Source organism: Aedes albopictus, chromosome 2 (genome assembly GCF_035046485.1).
Source record: "Aedes albopictus strain Foshan chromosome 2, AalbF5, whole genome shotgun sequence".
NCBI classification, from domain to species: Eukaryota; Metazoa; Arthropoda; class Insecta; order Diptera; family Culicidae; genus Aedes; species Aedes albopictus.
Genome location: NC_085137.1, coordinates 280694195 through 280709516, shown reverse-complemented (window position 1 = coordinate 280709516; position 15322 = coordinate 280694195). Strand labels below are relative to the sequence as shown.

The 15322-nt window shown below is 38.1% G+C and overlaps 1 protein-coding gene across 1 annotated transcript in view; it reads left to right on the top strand.

Annotated features, from left to right (window-relative positions):
* Positions 1 to 2836: 2836 nt before the first annotated feature.
* Positions 2837 to 15322, top strand: part of LOC109415110 (zinc finger Ran-binding domain-containing protein 2) — a 38816-nt gene continuing 26330 nt past the window's right edge. Inside the window, exons 1-2 of the mRNA XM_019688970.3 lie at positions 2837 to 3049; positions 3146 to 3447. Coding sequence (XP_019544515.3) covers positions 2970 to 3049; positions 3146 to 3447 — 382 coding nt within the window. The 5' untranslated portion in view covers positions 2837 to 2969. The remainder of the gene's footprint in view (positions 3050 to 3145; positions 3448 to 15322) is intronic.

The following is a 15322-nucleotide window of genomic DNA, read 5'->3' as shown; positions in this document are numbered from 1 at the left end:
CTCAGCAAAACCCCCCCTCCCCCCTAAAAGCGTGACGTAATTTGTGTACGACCACTGTAGCTATCTATAGCAATCTATTGACCAATCCAAATTCCTGTGTGGTAGTGGTTTGTGTTCAGATTTCCCGTGTTAATCTATCTGTAAGAACTTTGTAAACATCTTTTGTTCTCACGTATATGGATAGGCTTGCATTAGGTTTCGTGAGACATTTTTTGGACAACTCAAATAGATTGCCTTATACACGGAGAAACTGAAAAACTCAAAATTAGGTACTCTTAAACTCAATTTTGAGTTCTTTTTCATCTCCCTTTTCATGCGCTCTTTCTGTTGTTGTCAGAGAGTGAAGAGAGAAACAGCCCAACTTTTGTAGTTCCGTGCGTCAAGCCAACACTGAGTTTCTAGCATAGTACCATAGACTAATAGCACCGACGAACCGACATGCCAGCTAGTGCAAAGGTTCATGAAATTCTCGTTCAAAATTTTAAAATAAAAACCGTTGAAAACTAGCGCCATCTCTTGATTTTGGTTCAGAATTATTTTGGCCGAAATATTTCGAACACTCTTAAATAATTCCACCCATAGGTGTTCTGGAATGAACAGATTTTTCAAACATTGGATAATGCTGTTTATTTCATAATATTATGCTTTTGGTCGAAATACGAAGTGACCGAACGTGCGAAAATTGATTTTTAACCTGCTTAGAAATGTCGCAACTCAATTTGGATTAGTGCATATTGTTGCTCTTAATTAGCTTAATGATGCGCAACAGAAAAAATAGATTCAAATTTACTTCGCAACTGCAACTTTGCATGTGCTTGTAGCGACGACTTCGATTTGGTGGTGCGACGATAATAATTGGCTTCTTTACTGGTGTTGAGATAATTCCATATTCACAATCTACATGCCAAACTGAGCCGAAATCCAAATTTTCATGAACTTTGGTGCCCGAGAACCTATTTAAAAATCGATTTAAAGTTTGTATGGGAGCGATTTGTCGAATCACCCCTCGTCGCATTTCGTACTGGGCGGAGCTGTCAAGCAGTTGCCCAGCTGTCAAAAGGTGATTTCAAAAAATCTTTTAGCAATTGAATTTAGGTATCAAAATAAAGTTTTAAAAATCTGAAAAAAATCATACTGGCTTAAAAAAAGGTGCTCTTTCGAATAAAATCAAAAAATCAATATATTATTCTTAATTTAAAAACCCAATTACCAAAATTTCTCATGATAAACTAAGAAAAGATAGATTCACGAACTGTGTTCAAAATAAAACGTTTTAGGAGTGTAAAGGACTCAATAATCTTACAGAATTTCATACCTTGTTTGGTTTAAACGAAGAGTGTTTGTTTGTATTCCGCGGCGTCGCCGTCGTCGGTAGTCATGCCTTCGTCATACTGCAGCCACTCTGCTGATTTTATCAAAACACAATCTTAATTTTCCGAAAGCACAATTTATGATTAGGCCTAATTCATATAAGTATTGACTTCTGGGAGATTCTCTTTTTTTAAATAAAAGTTGCAATAGTAGTCAGCCCAGTCAGCGTCACTAAAACGGCAGCAGGAGCAGCATCATCGTCGCGACGCTTGCATAATCCGATGGGAATGTAGTGTGTAGATGGTAGTAACAGCCACCAAAGTTTGGATTAAATCCAAATAATTTAAATTTTATTTTCAGGCTGGGACATTTGGGACATTTAATATAACATCCTTAATTGGCTTCCAAAATTTCTTAAGTATCCCGTACTTGCCGTAATGCTCCATTCTGAGGCAACGCGAAGCTACAGATTGACAATACTGGCCATCACGTGTTTTTGTTTACACAGCGTTTGATCAAGACGCCGCGACGCTGGTTGTATTAATGTCATGACATGACGGGCTAAACGTCACTTTCAATTTGACACTAGCGATCACTGCAATTTGAATTTACCGTGTAATGTTTTCGGTCAAGTCTCGGAATCGAGTGGCACGTCGGTTTAGTCGGTGCTAATAGTACTAATAGTACTCAAATTTGAGTGAATACAACCTAGTCAAAATCTTGGTTGGGTGGAATAAACTTAAAATTAGGTATTTTTTTCACATCAGGAAGCAAGCGGGAACAACCCAACAAAAACATCGATTCCATCAACTCAAAATTGACTTGACGCACGCAACCCCGAAGTTGGGTGGAATGAACTCACTTTTGGGTAGTTTCGTCTCTCCGTGTAGAGATACATTTCAACATTTCAACATTTCAAAAGGGCGTAACTGCATTTTGAAACAAACCCCTCTTTCACATCTGTAGATCGTATTTCAATGCCGCCATGCAAATCACCGCCAGTATAGGAAAGAAGAGCAATTTCTCTGTCTAGTAATGTTTGTGAATTTCGTGGGAAACTTAAAATATGACCTACAGATGTGAAAGAGTGGTTTGTTTCAAAATGCAGTTACGCCCTTTTGAAATGTTGGTGCCGATTTCAACACACGAACACTAGCGCAATTTTTTCCTCACACAAAAGTGCACGCCGATTGAAAGGCTATTCAGATTGCATATGCAAATATTACCCAATCGAATTGGGTAAAACGGGTAAATAATGATAAAAGTAACGTCCGGGTCAAGAGTGCGAATATTTTCCTCGCAGTTTCACAACTATCTACTAAAAAGGCACGCATACATTTGAACGTGATTACCTCTATACATGTACTGTCACACTTTTCTAGACCACCCCCCCCCCCCCCCACCCCAAAAATAGACGTAATTTTTGAACATTCCCTACTCTCTTTTGACAGTTTTTGCCGAAGTTTTGAAGTGAGTCGAAAACTACTCACTTTTGAGTAGTTTTCAACGTGCGTGCAGTGTAGTTGCGAATTTAAATGTGACAGTAGTGACAGTAGCATATTTACTTTTGTTAATGTTTACAAAATTTTGATGCAAAAATAGTTTTGTATAATATTCTTACAAGTTATCTTTGCCTTTAAATAGAAACGTTTCAATAAATGAGTACAAGTAACAAACCCGAAGATAGTCGCCGTCCAGGTGCCAATAAGGATGGCGATTGGATCTGTCCCGATTCTGAGTAAGGACTTATTTTTTCTGGCTTATGCCTTCTGATCTATGCATTTTGTGTATTATTATGCATCATCTGAATATTATTCAACTGGAATTCCTGCAGATGCAAGAACATGAACTTTGCCCGTCGCAGTCAATGCAACCGATGCGGTACTGAGCGTCCTCCCGTTAGTTCTTCGGAAAAAAATATCGGAGTGTCCTCTAGCAATGATACGCCTCATCACATCGTTACCCATAAGAAGAAGGTCGGAATTGAAATAGGAAAGGTTGCCGCGGAAAAATCTCGCGGACTCTTCAGCGCTGAAGACTGGCAGTGTAGCAAATGCGCCAATGTAAATTGGGCTCGACGGCATACATGCAACCTGTGTAATGCTCCGAGATTTTGCGAGATCGAAGAACGAACCGGTAAGTAGTGCATATTTTTTTTTTTTTTTTTGTGTATATTATATATTAACGTGTATTTTAAGTAGTGCATAATGGAAAATGATTGTCCTGGCCGCGGATTCACAGAAGTACAGGGGTTGGCCAAAATGTTGGATAGGCAATTTTTTTTTCTCTCACAAAAAAGTTCAACTTTCCATCATCAAAGATTCTCAAATTTTGATAAATTTTCTTAGATCGATTTTTTAAAGACAGCTAATTTTTGAACTGTCACATCTCAGAAACCAATGAACCAAATTGAATGAAATTTTGAACGTTTATCAACAACACATTAGTGCTTCACAAGTTATTAAAACATAGGTACTTTTTAAACATTTAAAAAAGTTATCATAGATTGACACTTTTTGGATCTTTCTCGAAAAAATGAATATTTTTACATCAATGACATTAAATTTTAGTTTTGATATCCAAAGATTTTCTACTGTTCTGTGTTCTCAAGATATCATTAATTAGATATATTAGAGCCTATTTGGATTAAAGGAATTACACATTTAGTATTTTTGTGTGGTATTGTTAAGTTGGCTATTTTTTCTCTATATGGGTGATAATGTCAAACCGGTATAACCGGTATAACTTTAATCGTGAGAAAATATTTACATTTTATAATGGCGCATCAAGTATCAATATATTGTTGATAAACGTTCAAAATTTCATTCGATTCGGTTCACTGGTTTCGGAGATATTTTTTTTTTTATCTCTTTATTCGGGGATTTTCTGCCGTAGGCAGGTTCATCCCGGGTCATAGAAAAGCAGAACAAGTCAGAGGGGCTCGCCTGAGAAAAAGAACTACAGAAGTATTCCTTATGAGCTAATGTACAGAGTTTTATCGAAGTTATTTAGCATACTTGCATGAGAACAAATAGAATACAAATTTAAAAACGCAAAACAATTGATACATCATTGAAAGTTTTTAGGTAGCTTTTTAGTAAATTAAAATTCTAAATGGACAAAAAACACGAATTTTGTAAACAGGGACCGATTGCAAAGTATCACATAGTGCTTGAGGAATCACGATTAACTATTACAAAAAGTTGAACATGGCAAGAAGTGAGTGGGCTATATTTTAAAGTAAAGGCCTGCATCCTTAATGCAGCACATCAAAGCGGCAAGTGCTGATGAGTCATCCCTGAGGGCATCGCGTATACTTCCGGGGATCCCATACATATGCCGGGGTCCTTCATAGGCTGGACAGACGCAGATGATATGCTCGACCGAGTTGTTTATCCCACAGATATCGCAAGTTCTGTGGAAAGGTATGCCTCCCAGGTTGTGGGAAGCCCTGGTGTGGCCCGTTCGTAGTCGTGAGATGAGGACTTGTTCTTTTTTAGATTTCAAGTCTGCCCAGGCGTTGGTGCTCTGCTTAATTTTCCGCAAATAGGTCCCACGGTAGTGGGCCCATTCGCTCGTCCAGGCGTCTTGAATAGATGAGGTGATCCAGCGTTTTAGGTCCAGCAAAGGAACAGTTGTTTTGTAGCGAGAGCCAGAATACCCGGAACCTGCCAAGTGGTCCGCCATTTCATTCCCAGGGACACCACAGTGTCCAGGGACCCACAAAAAGGTGCTTCCTGGTGGGGCTTGTTTGATGGTGGCTTGAATCCAAGGGTGACGGGGGGTATTTGATTGCAGAGCTGAGATGCAACTGGCCGAGTTTGTGATAATCACGAGAGGCCGGTCCGCAGGTTTAGTTGCAGCGTGGAGGATGGCCGCCGCCATCGGAGATATGACGCCGTTTCGGAGATATGACAGTTCAAAAATTTGATGCCTAAAAAATAGTGTTTCACGAGAACGGATTTTAGCTTCACGAAAGATTAACCAAACGAGCCCGAATTTGTATTGTGGTGACGATTACATCATATTGTTGAAATGTCAATGAACCTTACAACTTTTAACTTTCAAGAGAATTGTTTATTTATTGTGTAATACATTATAATAAAAGAAGTAAGTACACAGTATACTACCCAAGTAACCACGAAGCCGTATATAAGTGCATCAATTTTGCCATATATTGATAATTAAAATTGTGAATATAATGCTGCATTACTTTAAACACCTCATTGAAGCAATATTAAAGTCGAAAAGGGCCCCACTAAAATCAAATTAATGCCACATATTGCAGCACGCTGACAGCCATTGCTAAAGCAACATAAATGCATGTGATGTACATTTGCATTTGGACATGCTTGACACGTGCAACACGAAAAGCAAAACAAAAATCTATTTCTAGCACCGCTTCGTTATCGACGGTACATACTGATGCCCCCCACACATGAATGTTTTAACCATTATTTTTTGTCGCCGAGTCGGGAGTCGAACCAGAAGTGTTGAAGGCCGCCAGATGAGTTCCATACGCGCTGGCGCCTTTCTGCTGCAGTGATAACAACAGATATTTCATTAACTAAAAGGAAACTGTTCTTCTGTCTCAATGATTGCAGTAGAGGGCAAAACGACTATATCATATGTAATAGAATACAGTAATTTACCACATTTGAATGAATTAACTACATCGGCTGTTTTCCTACTCTCCGCATCGACCAATGTGGCGCTAGCTTCTATGCGCGAAAAATCGCTAAAAGTAAATCGCAAAAATATTGTATGGCGAGTACCATCTAAAGGCAAATTCTTCAAAGTGGGACACATTATTCGAAAAAATATTTGGTAGTGGTTGTGCACAATGGTGACCACTATTAAGCCTACCAAATATTTTTTCGTGAATAGCTTTGTATTTCAAGTAATTCAAGTTTAGATGCATTTCGCCATACAAAATTAAATTGATTTACTCCTGCTGATCAACTGTGGCTGCGCGCAAAGCGGGTAGTCCATTGAAACACCCTTCGCACACTGCTCATATGCTAATGGACTACCCGCTTGGCGCATACCCACAGTTGATCAGCAGGAGTAAATCCATTTTATTTTGTATGGTGAAAAGCATCTAAACTTGAATTACTTGAAATAGAAAGCTTTTACTGGAAAAATATTTGGTAGGCTTAATAGTAGTCACCATTGTGCGCAACCACTACCAAATATTTTTTCGAATAATGTATTCCACTTCGATAAATTTACCTTTAGATGCTATTCGCCATACAATATTTTTGAGATTTACTTTTAGCGATTTTTCGCGCATAGAAGCTAGCGCCACATTGATCGATGCGGAGAGTAGGAAAACAGTCGATGTAGGTAATTCATTGTGATTTCCATCATTATTGGCATGTGCCTAGCAGCCTACAGAAAAGAGAAAAGGTCATCGCTAAATAGGTTTTGCTGTCGTCGATCGGTTGCTCAAACGGGGATTGAGTTGGTCGGGAGTCGAACCAGAAGTGTTGAAGATTGCAAGAGTTGACCGTAAAGTTGTTCAATCTTCTTGATTTCATTTGTTTACTATTTAGAGTCAAACTTTTATAATCGTATTGTTAGAGCAAACGTTGCTAGTTTGTACCCGATAATTATAAACTGGTTTACGTTCGATCAATAAATACAATTACAATTAGGAATTTATTCAGTTTTTTGCAGTGTTGAATTATTGAATTATCTTATATCACCTTTTAATAAACCCTAAAGCAGTGATTCCCAAAGTTGGCGAAATCACCCCCTGGGGGGCGAAAACGATACCAAAGGGGGCGAAAAATCCAACAAGAGGGCGATTTTTCAAAAAACATTCCATTTGGAGTGATTTTGGGTATTTTCCGACAGTTTTGGTCTCTTCGTCAAGAGGAGGTTCGTAATGAATGAATTAACTACATCGGCTGTTTTCCTACTCTCCGCATCGACCAATGTGGCGTTAGCTTCTATGCGCGAAAAATCGCTAAAAGTAAATCGCAAAAATATTGTATGGCGAATAGCATCTAAAGGCAAATTTATCGAAGTGGAATACATTACTCGAAAAAATATTTGGTAGTGGTTGTGCACAATGGTGACTACTATTAAGCCTACCAAATATTTTTTCATTGAAAGCTTTCTATTTCAAGTAATTCAAGTTTAGATGCTTTTCACCATACAAAATAAAATGGATTTACTCCTGCTGATCAACTGTGGGTGTGCGCCAAGCGGGTAGTCCATTAAATGCTTTGGCTGTTTTCCTACTCTCCGCATTGACCGATGTGGCGCTAGCTTCTATGCGCGAAAAATCGCTAAAAGTAAAGCGCAAAAATATTGTATGGCGAATAGCATCTAAAGGCGTATTTCTCGAAGTGGAACACATTATTCGAAAAAATATTTGGTAGTGGTTGTGCACAATGGTAACTACTATTAAGGCTATCAAATATTTTTTCAGTAAAAGCTTTCTATTTCAAGTAATTCAAGTTTAGATGCTTTTCACCATACAGAATAAAATGGGTTTACTTCTGCTGATCAACTGTGGGTGTGCGCCAAGCGAGTAGTCCATTTTCTACGATTTATCGTAATTTTTCTAATTATCTTAAAAATAATCCAAATAAAGTTCCTGAAAGCTTGAAATTTGAAGAATGGACTACCCGCTTGGCCCACACCCACAGTTGATCAGCAGGAGTAAATCCATTTTATTTTGTATGGTGAAAAGCATCTAAGCTTGAATTACTTGAAATAGAAAGCTTTTACTGAAAAAATAATTGGTAGGCTTAAAAGTAGTCACCATTGTGCACAACCACTACCAAATATTTTTTCGAATAATGTATTCCACTTCGATAAATTTGCCTTTAGATTCTATTCGCCATACAATATTTTTGCGATTTACTTTTAGCGATTTTTCGCGCATAGAAACTAGCGCCACATTGGTCGATGCGGAGAGTGAGAAAACATGCGATGTAGTTAATTCATTATTCGATATGCTCAGCTCAAAATCGACAAAATGGTCACTTACACCCCTTTGATTCTGGGCCCCTCATATACTTTTACTGAGTCATCAGCCATTAAGTGGAAGCTCTTCAGTGCACTTCTAAATTAACAATTTCCGTTTTTTTGGAAACACAGCTATATGTTCTTTAGTTGTGAGCTACTTGAAAAGGTCACGGTTGAATATTACGAACTATCAAATAACATCTGATTCAAAACAATTAATCTACTTAATAAGTGCATTAAGTAGATTAATTATTTTGAACACTTGAATACATTAAATTTTAACATTTAGTAGTAAGAAATATCTTACACTTTATGTTATCTGGTATTTTAAGAAATTCTGCTAATCTGCTATTATCATCGCATCTCCTGGCTTTCGCCCATCTGCGTTGTCTTTTCACTAGGGAAAACGTCTACCAATGAATTAAATGCTTTGGCTGTTTTCCTACTCTCCGCATTGACCAATGTGGCGCTAGCATCTATGCGCGAAAAATCGCTAAAAGTAAATCACAAAAATATTGTATGGCGAATAGCATCTAATGGCGTATTTCTCGAAAAGGAACTCATTATTCGAAAAAATATTTGGTAGCGGTTGTGCACAATGATGACCGGTTCGGTGCCTACCAAATATTTTTTCGGTAAAAGCTTTCCATTTCGAGAAATTCGAGTTTAGAAGCTTATCGCCATATAAAATAAAATGAATTTACTCCTGCTGATCAACTGTGGGCGCGCGCCAAGCTGGTAGTTCATTGATGTTTATGGGCTTGCCGGACCAAGTCATGTAGCCAAGCCAAACACCCCACCTACAACTGTTGGGTAGGCACCATTGTCCCGCCCACTGTTTTTTTACAGCTAGTTGTAGGTGCATGTGTGTGTAAGTATTGGAGTGTGTGTGTTAGTGTTGGTGTATTGTAGACGCCAACTCGTTCTAATCCACTCTGATTGCTAACACCCTATTGAACCATTACACTTAAATTTGGCAATCTATGAAATAGAATGAGTTAAACGCCTGTAAAAAGTAGTCAGTTAAATCAAACAAGGAATATTAGTATTAAAGCGAAGATTCAACGAAGCAACGCCCCGAACCTCAACAGCACAAACCTCAAGAACCAAATGACAGGCAGCGCCGTTAAGTCGATCGACTGGCCACCATCAGTGAATAACCAATCGAGCAAACCCCCCAACACAAACTGCCACCAGCTCTCCCGACCTGCGCCCAACAAATCCGAGGCACAGCCCAGCCTTAGCTTCACCTTAAAACCAAAATCTAGATTAGAGAGCACAATACTTCCCAAGTAACCACGCAGCTCGAGCCGCAAATCACGCACAACACGGCACAAATAAGACAAACACTACCCCGCCCGTACAACCGAAACCGACCTAGAGTAGAGAAGGGTCTCTTTCCACTCCAACCCGGACTCAACTGCACCCACAGGGCAGCGCACCTCACCCACACCGCACTCATTCATGCATCACTGTCCGAGACGCACGGTCACCTGGGTTGAGTCTATCTGCATGACCTCGCCCAACCCGTAACACAGAGTTAAAATTCCTCTCTTGCATTACAAAGTACCCCCTGTTCCCAAAAGTCTGTGCGTGGTATAAATGAGATCTTAAGGCTGAAGAAATCGTCACCAATACAACCGCCAACACTGAGTACTCAATGATGTCGGCCTTATCAACGACGACCCCCTCAGTCCCAAACCCAATTATCCCACACTACCCAAGTAACCACCCTGCTGAAGCCGTACACGGAAAAAAATCCATTCCCCTAATCATGAATAAAAAATCATGTTCTTATGATGTCTGCCAACTCATAATATCATAAGTAAAATTCATAATATCATGAATGAGTTGACCAGAAATATGAATAGAAATAAGCATTTTCATAAATTATATTCATGGTCGCTTCCTAGCGTTACACTTATCTGCCATATGCAATTATATAAATCGCGCGGTCGTCCAGCACAGACATGTGGAAAAAGTTGAACCTGCTATTTTTGCAAAGTTTTTATTTGGTTAGAGTAATAAATGTGCATATATGAGGAAATGGAACATCGAAACAGTGTGCCCGTAAGATACGGCAGGTTGTTGGGAGTTGATTGACTAAAAAGTAAACGCGCAAAAAGTAAACAGTGCCTAGTTCGCGTTTTCGTTGTGCCATCCGTCGTAGTTCCGAGTTTATGTACGGAGGGTGAAGCAAAGTGAGAATCGCGCGTTAATTTTCGGTAATTCTCTCTATTTTTCCGGTTTATCCATCGTTCGACGAGTTCGGAGACTCAGCAAGTGATGTGAACTAGTGAACAATTGATGTGGTTTGGAGGGCATCCTTAGCCTGTTGGATGTAGGTGCAAAAGACAAAAATAATAAACCAGCTAAATATGATTATCCGGTGAGTTCGATCATTGTTGTTCTCTTTTATATTTGAACATTACATATCTTCACTAACAAGAGGCCAACTAAAAAGTGCTGCTTGCTCATAGAAAAAAGGATGATGGATAGGTCCCAAAATCATAGAAATGGGCTCTGATATCACGTATTTTATTTTCTTATGATTTTAGCTTGCATCGTTTTATTAATCTAATTAAAAGCATTTGGGACCGACGACGACGGAATCATAAAAATAATTCTTAATTCCATGAATTCTATGCATGGTTCCATCTCCCTCAACCATGATTTTATGAATTTGACTGAGAAGCATATAGGTCCGTCGACGACGGAATCATAAAAGTAATTCTTAATTCCATGAATTCTATGCATGGTTCCATCTCCCTCAACCATGATTTTATGAATTTGACTGAGAAGCATATAGGTCCGACGACGACGGAATCATAAAAGTAATTCTTAATTCCATGAATTCTATGCATGGTTCCATTTCCCTCAACCATGATTTTATGAATTTGACTGAGAAACATTGAGGTCCGACGACGACGGAATCATAAAAGTGATTCTTAATTCCATGAATTCTATGCATGGTTCCATCTCCCTCAACCATGATTTTATGAATTTGACTGAGAAGTATATAGGTCCGTCGACGACGGAATCATAAAAGTATTTTTTGATTCCATGAATTCTATGCATGGTTCTACCTCACCAAACCATAATTTTATGAATCTGGTGGTAAAGCATCAGGATCTGCATCCAGGTTTATGAAAATTATTCTTGGCTTCATGAATGCTACTTATGATCCCAGCTTATTTAATCATAGCTTCATGATTATATTTTCCATTTTTGGTCGTCGAAAGCCAAAACAATAACGGGTGCATAGCGTTATGATGAAATCAATCATAAGATCATAAAATTTAATCATGGTGTATATTTATAACATAAAATCATAAAAATATCGGGAAACTATGAGTCATATTCATGGTCTTGGGAATGGATTTTTTTCCGTGTATGCACCGCACGCACAAAGCACACACACACCAACACGCACCACCCCACACAAACCACCAAAGCCGAACAAAAGCGGAAAGTGGTGCCACCACTGCTGAATCACGACTTTTTCAGTATAATTCAGCAATCGTAGATCCATTCCCCGACCCTACTAAGCCCTAACGGTCCATCGCAATGCCTGTCAATATATGCACCTCACACATGCAACCCCTAAACCCTAACAGTATGGTCACTTGGGTATCCCTGGGTTTTTGACATGATGGTCAGGGATCACAGCCATCAAAACGTTCCACACTTTATCAGGGCTCACGACCTGTAGACATGATGATTTCTCAATAGTTTTAAGCAGTGCTGAAAAATTCATTTCGTTATATCTAAATTCAATCACCTACACTGCCCCTATTCGCATAACAGTCCCATGTTTGCTGAATTTCCTATTCACATGGGACTGTTGTGCGAATCGGGGCAGTACAGCTCATTTTAGAAGCTGAACCTGAAAATATGGTATATGAAAAACTTGTGCGGGTAGACCAGTTCTGCAAGAAAGTTACGAAAAAAAACACTATTTTTCGAAGATTTAAGGTGACTGTCACGGACTACCTTCGAAAAAATGCCAATGATATTCACGGTGAATATCATTTGGCATTTTTATTTATTTATTTATTTATTCTCTAGTTCAACGGACTTCCAAGGTCTAATTGAACATCTTAACTTAATATATACTTTACAAATATCATTCAACAGACATAAATGAACAAATTAACATTATGACACAGAATCTGAATACATTGATGATAACTAGCACTAGAAAAGACCAACATTTCAATACAATACATCAATCACAGCGGTTCCCAAATATAATCGCGGAATTCTCTGAAGCACAGTCCAGTCGGCCAAGTAGCAGGCAGAAGCGCGATCCGTTTAAAGCGTTCGTTGACTCCGACTTTGAATGACACGTATGGCATCGATGACGTATCCTTCCACGGAGGAACTAGTTTCTTGACTACGGCATCTTCAGTTCCTAGAGAATCTGCGACAAGCTTCATAATTTGCTGCTCTGTTACGTTGTTTTTCACCCGCGTCATAAATATCCAAAATCTATCATTTGGATATCGCTCTTGAGCCACGCTGTTGCAGCAGCCTACAACGGGTTTGGGGCTTTGTTCAATTTCAGGTAGCGACAATAGAGATGACTGTGCAAGCGGACGACTGGCTTTTGGCTCCTCGACTTCACTGGTTTCGACACGGGACGTAGTCACTTGTGCAAGCGACTGATGTAGGGAAACAATTTGCTCCTTTAACACAGCTAATTCACCATCGATGCGGGAAATATCAGCACATTTCGGTGTCGTTGGTTCAGCAGTAGGCATTTTTTCATTAAAAATGAGGCGATTATTCCTGTGTTTTCGCATCGGCCCGATACATTGATCACACAACCACCAAAAATTCAAAGATTGTCGGTAGGTAATTATGTCTTCGCGCTTCAATTTTACACAATCAGCGTGGAAAACATTTTTGCAAAAGCCTTCACAAGCAATACAATCAGCACCATATGCGATCACCTCTGAGCACTGTTTGCAAGTGGACAAATTACTTGGGTCTGTATTAGAATGCATCTTCCACTTGGACATAATATGTCGATTTAAGTTGCAGATTATCACTCTATTATACGTTTTATTGGATAGACCGAATAGATTTTTTAGCTAACGTTCGATGTACTTATTGCGATTAATTAGGCTGATTTGCAATTAAGGGGCTGTCCATAAACCACGTGGTCCTTTTTTTTGGGAGGAAAATTTGATCGTTCTAATAACTGCTTTATATTCAACAGTTTGCTATCTTGTTCTTGTGCCGTTATAATGTTTTGTTCTATGTTTGATTCATTAAGTATGCCAATAGTTTCACAATTCGAATTACTTGTTTCATTGAATTTATTAACATTATCTATACTACATGATGTTTCTTTTTTATTTTTATTGCTCATATCTTGTCTACTAAGCGCATCAACATGCCTCATTTTATCATCCTCTCTGTATTCTAAAACGCAATTGTAGTTTTCTAAAAACAATGCCCACCTGCTAATTTTCGGATTCACGTCCTTTTTAGATAATGTTTGTACAAGAGCCCTGCAGTCAGTAAAAATTTTAAAACAAGTTCCGGCCAAATAAACATGAAACCTTTTGATTGCGTGCACTACAGCTAATGTTTCAAGCTCAAAACTATGGAGCTTACATTTAAAGATATCTGTTTTCTTGCTGAAGTAGCTCACTGGATGAAAATTGTTGTCAGACTGCTTCTGAAGTAAAACTGCTCCAAAACCATGAGAACTAGCATCGCAATGAAGCTGTGTCTCAGCATGTGGATTATAAATAGCCAAATTGGAGAAGTTATCAATTTTTTCTTTAGAATTTCAAAGGACTGAATTTGTTCCTCTTTAAACACAAAATCTAAATCTTTTTTAAGCAAATTATAAAGTGGTCTAGCAATAGTAGCAAAATTTGCAATAAACTTTCGAAAATAACTCGTTAACCCTATGAAACGTTGAACATCTTTAGAATTCTTTGGTTGAGGAAAATTGGATATACTTTCAATATTTGTTTTATTCGGTTTTCGTCCATATTCGTTAATAGTGTATCCAAGATAATCAATTTCTTTGAATAAAAATTTGCATTTGCCCAAATTAAGTTCCAACAAATTTTTGCTCAAAATTTCTAATACTTCTGCCAAAATTTCTAAGTGCTCTTCAAAACTCTCACTTGCTATTAGAATATCATCTATATAAACGACTAATTTGCCTTCATCAATTAAATGTTTGAATATTTTATTTACAAACCGTTGAAACACTGCTGGTGCATTGCAAAGGCCGAAAGGAACTCTCACATATGCATATTGACCTCGATGAGTTACAAATGATGTGTACTGCGTTGAATTTTTAGATATCCTAATTTGGTGAAAACCTGACTTGAGATCTAAAATAGAAAACATTCGCTTTCCTCTCAGATTATCAAATAAGTCATCTATAATTGGAAGAGGGTAATTGTCACGAACAGTGTCTTTGTTTAATTTTCTATAATCTACGCACATTCTGATATCGTTATCTTTTTTAGGTATTAACACAATAGGGCTAGCAAACGGAGAGTCACTCTCTTTAATAATTCCATTTTTCAAAAGTTCGTCAATTTTCGCATCAACTTTCTTTTTCTGATCATATGAAAGTCTTCCAGGTTTATAATGAAAATGATCGCCTTTCTTTAAAACTATTGTCATCTCATAATTTGTCTCAGGGTTTGAGGGCTTTTCATAAAACAAATAGTACTTTTTAAAAACATTCAAAAATTTTGCCAAATGATCATTAGGAACTTTATCAGTGTTATTTTGAATTTGTTTAAAAATGTTCGAAATGACATTAATTATTTTTTGATTTACCTGTTTCATAGGAAGATTTGAAGATTTCAAGTTTTCAATCACTGGGACAATTTTGATGTGATTATCAATTACAGTGCGAATCCCAGAGCACATGATAACGTCACGTCCAATGATGGCATCGAAGAGACCCATAGTTTTATCTGGTACAACATAGAACTGAATCCTGAAACGAACGTTTTGAATTAATATAGTGTTTCTGTACATTCCTAAT